This window comes from Neomonachus schauinslandi, chromosome 5 (genome assembly GCF_002201575.2).
Source record: "Neomonachus schauinslandi chromosome 5, ASM220157v2, whole genome shotgun sequence".
Lineage (NCBI taxonomy): Eukaryota > Metazoa > Chordata > Mammalia > Carnivora > Phocidae > Neomonachus > Neomonachus schauinslandi.
Genome location: NC_058407.1, coordinates 144541603 through 144548897, shown reverse-complemented (window position 1 = coordinate 144548897; position 7295 = coordinate 144541603). Strand labels below are relative to the sequence as shown.

At 44.4% G+C, this 7295-nt stretch overlaps 1 protein-coding gene across 2 annotated transcripts in view; it reads right to left on the bottom strand.

Moving 5' to 3' along the window:
* Positions 1-2859: 2859 nt before the first annotated feature.
* C5H16orf72 (chromosome 5 C16orf72 homolog) overlaps positions 2860-7295 on the bottom strand; it is a 28875-nt gene continuing 24439 nt past the window's right edge. The window contains exon 4 of one of the 2 annotated variants that reach the window (XM_044915608.1): positions 2860-2987. In XM_044915608.1, coding sequence (XP_044771543.1) covers positions 2926-2987 — 62 coding nt within the window. In that variant the 3' untranslated portion in view covers positions 2860-2925. Of the gene's footprint in view, positions 2988-3700; positions 6786-7295 lie in introns of those variants that run through there. The other variant, XM_021698368.1, reaches the window with a different exon arrangement.

The following is a 7295-nucleotide window of genomic DNA, read 5'->3' as shown; positions in this document are numbered from 1 at the left end:
CCTCGTACAGTGGTCCTCAGCTGGAGGAGCTTGGAAAATGCTGGCACCTGCGTCCCACCCCAAGGAGAACCATCTAGTTTGCCTTGGGTACAGCCTGAGCACGGCTGACTCTGACATGCGGGCAGCCTGAGAACCATGCAATGAGGGAAGAGAGGAAATGGGGGGACACTGAGGCTGCAGGCTAGTGTAGAACCCCGGGGAGATCCCTCCTAGACTCTGACGAGGGAATTTTATGCAAGCACACAGAGGATGGGGACCACACTTAGCAGCTAACAGGTGTGTGTGCTCACCAGGCACCAGCTGCCATGGCAGGCACCTTCCCCCTCCCTGCCCCCCAGACCCATGGCAGGGCTGCCTCCACCTCACTGACCCCAAGAGATCCAGCTTTTTTTTTTTTAAGATTTTATTTATTTGATAGAAAGAGACACAGAGAGAGAGGGAACACAAGCAGGAGGAGTGGGAAAGGGAGAAGCAGGCTTCCCGTGGAACAGGAAGCCCGATACGGGGCTCGATCCCAGGACCCCAGGATCATGACCTGAGCCGAAGGGAGACGCTTAACGACTGAGCCACCCAGGCGCCCCCCCCCAGAGATCCAGCTCTTAACCACCACACCCTGCTTCTGGACACACTGTGAAAGCCCAAGAGGAAAAATTAGGGACTTTTCATGAAAACCTAGAAAATTTCAAGCCACCTTTTACCTACTCGCTCATTCAACAACTGTCTGGGCACCTACTATCCAGGTACGCCAGCGATGGATGCCCAGAGAACCTGGGTTTCCGATCTGGTGGTGAAATCAATGTAGTAGGACCACAAACAGCAATCTGGTCTAGTGAGATAGCAAGAAACTGTGGAGTGGCGTGCACTGACAGAGAGGAACTGCTCAGCTCTCTTAGTACAGCGCGTATGTGTCTATCTCCACGCTCGGTCTCGGTGGCTACAGGTATCTCATACTGTGGATTCCAGTCCAGCCCATCTGACAGACACTGAGATGGGCAAGAGACAAGCCTCCATATACCAAATACAAGTGTAAGCAAATACAATGCCAGATGTTTAGGTTCACCTAAGCCTCAAACAGCAAATCAGAACTTCTTGGTAGTTACCAATTTCTAGATACACCTTGAAACCATCCCTGCCATGGTGGTTACAAGATTGGCTTTGGGGGAAGAGATGGGGGAAGCCATCGGCCTCCTCCCACGGCACTCAGGGACCATTGGTCGGTGTTCCCGTCCCCTCCCACTCCCAAGGTATCTCAGCCCCGGCACCACCACCCCTAAGGAGTATCAACGATCTGAGACTCTTCCCTCAAATCTCAAAGTTACCGTGGCACATACCTTGGTGGGTATTTCTGGAGGACATCGGGATGAGGAGTCCACTGGCCCAGGTGGCCAAAAGCAGCCCAGAGAACGGTGGTGGCAGGCCGTCCCAGGTACCTGAGCCTTCTTTCTCAGTCAGCTGCAAGACTGTTCTCAGCCTGCTGAGCCTGCCCATTGCGGAAGCCAGATCCAACCTAAGACTCCTGAAGCTCTCAAAGGCAGGTCTGTGAGGGATTGGGAGCCCTAAACACTTCTGGCAGCTCAGAGTGGCACAACCCCATCCTAAAACAAAGGAAAGCCACAGCCCTCACTAACCGGTACATTCGTGCTAAGACAGAGGTCTGCGCCAAAACCCTTTGTAACACAAACACCCCCTCAACCTGGGTTCAGAAGGTGTGGGGCCCCCCGACCTGAGGATTAAGAACCAGTGAAGCGAGGCCACCTGTACTTGCTGGCCTATGGTATCTCGTAGGGTAGGCACTCAGTCTGTCTGAAAACAGGGTCACGCTCAGGTGTGGACAACTCCTGCCCTGAAAACTAACCATCTCACAGCACAAAAGCTCCACCGCGTGTTTAATACCTATCCCTCCGGTTTTAAATTGCACTGGAACATGGTGAAATCAGTCCATTTCCAAGACTGGAGATTCTAAGTTCATCTCCCACAATGACTTATGTCCCCCCAAGTGTATTACCCAATGCTAACTCCTAAATATCCATCAATCAACCTGCATATCTTTTAATGGCTGCATACATGAAAGACAAGTATTAGGAAGGTTACACTCCAAAACTATTCAGGTTTTACCTTTGGGGGGAACAAACTACAAGAGCCTTTATATTAATGTCTAACATTTTAATTCTCCTTACAAAAATGCATGTGTATTAGTTTTTCTTAATGTGCCGTTGCAAAAATTATCAGCCACATCCCAGAGCACTCAAGGGCTCCCCGCATGGGGAGGCAGATTATAGGTGTAGATGTAAATGCACCCAAGGAATTGGGGTCATTGAGCTTCACATCATTTTTTTTTTCCAATATACCTATTTCACAGACGATGAAACCAGCCCAAAGAGGTAAACTTACCCAGGTTCTCACACCAGTTTAAGTGGTGGAGTCAGCATTCAAATCCACAGGATTTCGAGCAAAGATTCTTCCTTCAAACAAGGGGCAAAAAGCAAATGAAAATGGTAAGATCACCCCTACCTGCAAATGGTACAGATAACTGACACTGGCTCAGATGTAGGGAGAACCATATATATTCTGATGCAGGAAAGATCTGTGCACACTGTAAGCAGCTGTGTGGCTGGACTTTGGGGAGTTTTAAGTGTTTCTTCAAAGCATTAATGCCATACAAATACAACAGAGAGGTCCTCGGAAACGCAGAACAGCATCAGGGAGACTTCCCAATTTTCCCAAGGACCACCCGATCCATGTTGGACCCTCCAAACCTGCTGGGTGTCCTACCTAGGCTGCCGTCTGCTGAACTTCACAGAGAACGTGCAGATGTGTGGCAGGAAGTTCAAGCCTGGATCTCAGCGCGTCACATGCTTCAGTGCAAACTCAGAGAGACAGGATGGCCAGCCTGGAGGGTGTGGGCCTGCTGCTCACTCTGAGATGTCAAACGTTACACATCGCTGCAGTGAGGAGTCTGCAAGCTGGCCGTGGTGAGGTCAGGTCATCTGAACAGAGTGGGAACAACTTTCAAGGAGGGGGAGCAGGTACTAAGGACATCTGACCACAACCACCTCCTTTAACTAAATTAAACGGATGAACCTTCAGTTTCTTGTAATTTTAGAATATAAACAACGGCTTCTCTGGCAGAACCTTTCAACTCATGCCCCCACACCCCAACCCGGAGAGTCCAGAATGTATCTCTGAAGATCCCCCACCCTGTAACTAGACACCTAGGTAGTCATTCTCATGAAGCGGCAGGCTCTAACAAACAATATGGAATCAAATGCAACGAGTGAGGTAAATATACTAACATAGTCACCATACCCCTCAAAAGATCATGCCAAAAATTTAGTGATTTATTCATAATACTCTTCTAAAATTAACTCTGCAGCCCGTGTTCCCAACTAGGTCCCCAGCTCCCTCCATTTCCAAATCATCCCTTGGTGTCTTGCACCTTCATTGCACTGAGGTTGGCTCATCCTCTGTCGGGCCCTGGCCACCCCCTCTGACTTACACAGAAGAAGCCAGCCCCACTTTCACGGCTGGAGGGAACCCCTACGGCCCAAAGACACGGGCAAATTTAATGTGCTCCAATAGCCCCTAGGGGGGCAAAAAAAATTAAGAAGGCTGGTTCTTTTCTAAAAGCCTGAACTTGATTACATCAAAAAAGTTAATTCAGATGTGATGACCAAAACAAAACTGCAGACAAGCCCCATAGTTTTTCGGTTTTTTAAATTATTTATTCATTGAATGATTTAAGGTGTGTACCACTACTCCAGTTGGGTAAACCACATTGAAGAATTTGACTGCGGGTCTTTAGACTCAGCCAAATGCTTTCCATTAATTTTGCTTTATAAAATACTAAACATTATAATTAAGTTTTTAATGCTTCAGCCATGCTCAGAACACTGCAGTATAAGGATGAACTCAACCCACTCATGCCAAGTTAGGGTGACGAGAACAGATCTAACGAGCCATGATGTCTAAAAGAATCCGAGAATCTAGCTTAAAAGATAAAGGGAGGTTCTGTTCCCCCAAAGTAAACTGTTAAGTTTTAAAATTCAGCCTACACTGTTCTCAAGAGACTGAAAAAAAAAAAAATTTCAATGTTATTTAAAAAAGTACCACACAATATGCAATCTTCCATGATTTGTTTGGATCTAAAATGGCACAATCAAAGGCTTCAAAAATCTAGCAGTCAGAACTAAGTCTTCCTATGAGAAGAAACCATTTCCCTTTCTACTCCTAGATCTTAGAGTTACTTTGTGCTCAGGGGGCGCAGGAGAGAGCAATGAGACAGAGCACGCGGAGGAGTTACGAGGAGGTTGACAAACAGCATTTGAGATTAAATGCAGTGGAAAAAAGTAACGAGTGCTAAAGTTTTTAAAAAGTTTAATGGAGCCAATAAGGCATATAAATCGTGTTCTGGCAGACATAAGACCTGCTTTCTCTTACCAAAGAAAATGGCACATGTTTTATCAAAATTTGACAATCAAGAGTAAAGGGTACTGAGATTAAGCGTCAGAGCACCAACTAAAACAAAACAACCAAAAATAAAAAATTGTTATTCAACTCAGAGGGAGGAACTAGAACCAAGGCATAAGGGGGAGGTTATACAGCTGTTCCTCAATCTCAAAATCCTTTAGGAAGAGGAGTTCTGGCCACTTGTGGGCAACGCTTCACACCACCAAATGCCAATTCCAGAATCTAAATTGACAACGACAGAAAAACGATTAACTCCAAATGCATTTCTGGGCATAGTCCAAAGGGAAGCTTAAAAGTATTCATAATACATAGGCTTGTCTGTTTCAGGTAAAATGACAGATTGAATGTATCAAACAAAAACTGATCCACTTTTGCAAAAATTTAGAAATACCTCACTTTCGTTCCTAGTTTTAGTATGGAATTGACTTGGTTTTTCTTCTTTTTTTTAAATAAGGTCTAGTTCTATAAGGAGTACAGAACTTCAGCTCACACATTCCATTCACCTCCCACCCAGTCAATGAATATTATGGTTAACTCAGCAGTTTCTTCACAGAAAGATTATTATTAAATGGCTGAAGGAATTGCAAACTTTAACAAAGTGCTGTGAGTAATTACTGGAAAAACCCTTACACTGATTTGCAATGGTCTTTTCAGGATAAAAACAGGAAGTTAACTGATACTGGACTACAAGTTTGCAAGGAAACATTTTCACTGTCCTACTTGATATATAATATAATAATATGATAGAATAAATTACAGTACCTGGCAGGCTGACATCAGTTCTTCATCTAAAAAAGACTATCATTCAGTTCAAGATATTAAAAATGAAGAGGAAACAATCAAACATGCTCTAAAATATTGTGGCTACAAGAGGTCTTACAGGGACTCAACAGAGGATCTACTCGGAACCTTTATTTAGGTCTACCTAACACCTAGAGAGCCTCCATGCGATTCCATCTCTTAAGAGAATGAGATTCCAAACTGCACTTGTTAGAGGAGAGGGACCAGAGAGTGCTACTTAAGTTGTGACCACATTATTAGCAGATAAAAGACCTTTATCTTCTGCCATTCCAATGGAAACTGCACACAAAGTAGGGCATTCATGAAAAAGGTACTACGGGGACACGAAAAGACTGGAATACCTACCCTCCCCCAGCATCCATCTCCCTCTTGCTAATACTGAACCGAAAAGGAAGCCCATCCTCAAAGTTCATGATCTCTCTACTTTAGGTCCCCCTTGAATGCAGTCTACGTGTTTACATTTACCGTAAGGAACAGTACCCTGCGTGGGAAGTAGTACTTGTCTTTAAACAGGAGTATTTTAAGCCTACAGGGTCAGTATGGGGGCAATTTAATAGTATTGCTACTTTTAGAGCGCTAACACACACAAAGTGAATCCGATAAAGTTCTGTGTATTGATTCAATATTAAGTATTAATTGCATGACCATCATAGCACCTCTTTACATCACACAATCACCAGAATTAGAAACTGCTTGGAAAACTGAAAACGGGGCACAGTCCAATCATTAGAAGTCGCACGCTGTGACTCCAAAGAGCCCAGGTGCATGATCTAGTGCTGCAAAAAAAAAAAGAAAAATGGAAGCCTGCAGATTTGACAAGGAAGCCAAATCGTGGGTTTGAGATAATTTTAGGAACCTGGCAATACTGTTGAAGCAAAACACTCAAAACAGCAGGAAATGGACCAAGGCGGGGGCAGGGGGCGGGAAGGCATTCTATAACCAAATAAACATCTGATATTTCCTTTCCCTTTGAGAATAAATACAGTTAAGGTCACTTTTAGCCTTGGAACGGATATATGTTTGCCTATGATGATCTTGCTAATGACTACACGATTCTGATGTCCTCTGCTAGGATTATAGTTTTAAGAAAGCCATAGTTACAAGAGGCATCTACTGTAAATACCTAGAACTTCCTTTTATGGCAACCACTATAGAATTCACTTGTCTTAAACAGTGAACAAGGGAAGATGGCCTCATGTTTCCTTTGCAATAATATATGTTGAGGATCAAGTGGCTTTCAAGCAGCATGGTGGGTGTGAAAATGTTTGCAGTTTAGATCATTCTGTTGCGTTTATGGGTTGGTGAGTCTGTAATGACATCGCCACACTGGGCTGAGGTACGCTTTCTAGTTCCACCATTGTCCAAGTGGAGTGCCATTTCTTCTGATATGAAAGTGTTCAAATCGACATCATGGAGTCCATTTCTCCTTCGACTAGCATTCGATCCACTGCTTACATGTGTAGGAGAGCCTGGGGTACTCGAACGCACGCTTATACTAGCCATTGCACCACTAAGACCTAGGAAGAAGAAAAAAGGTTTTAGAGTTGCTCGATTATTGAACCCTCTTGAAAGCAACCCACTTTACGTTCAATGTTTCATAGGATCAAAGGATGTCTCCCTGTTTTCTTAAGGGGGGGTGGGGAGAGTCACCAGGGAGCAGTTTATGTTTTCTTCTGGAAAAACGAATCCATGGGCTTTTGATGTAGATGTTTTATTGGTAATACTACCAATATTTACAATATTGATAATTACCAATTACTGGAAGCATATTAGGTTGCAAGCACCTTGCTAGGTGTACACACATATCACAAAACCCTCCCACCTACTCTACTCGGTATGTATGTTACTTGTAGTTTATGGCTGAGGACAGCAGGTGCTTGCTTTTAAACAGGACAGTTTGGTTATCCAGTTACCATCCCCAACAGATCCTTCCAGTGTGTTTATGTGCACACAGGGGAGCAAGCATCATTTCCAGGCCTGAGAGGGCTTGTTCCAACTACCCCTTCAGATAAGTTGACTTTATAATT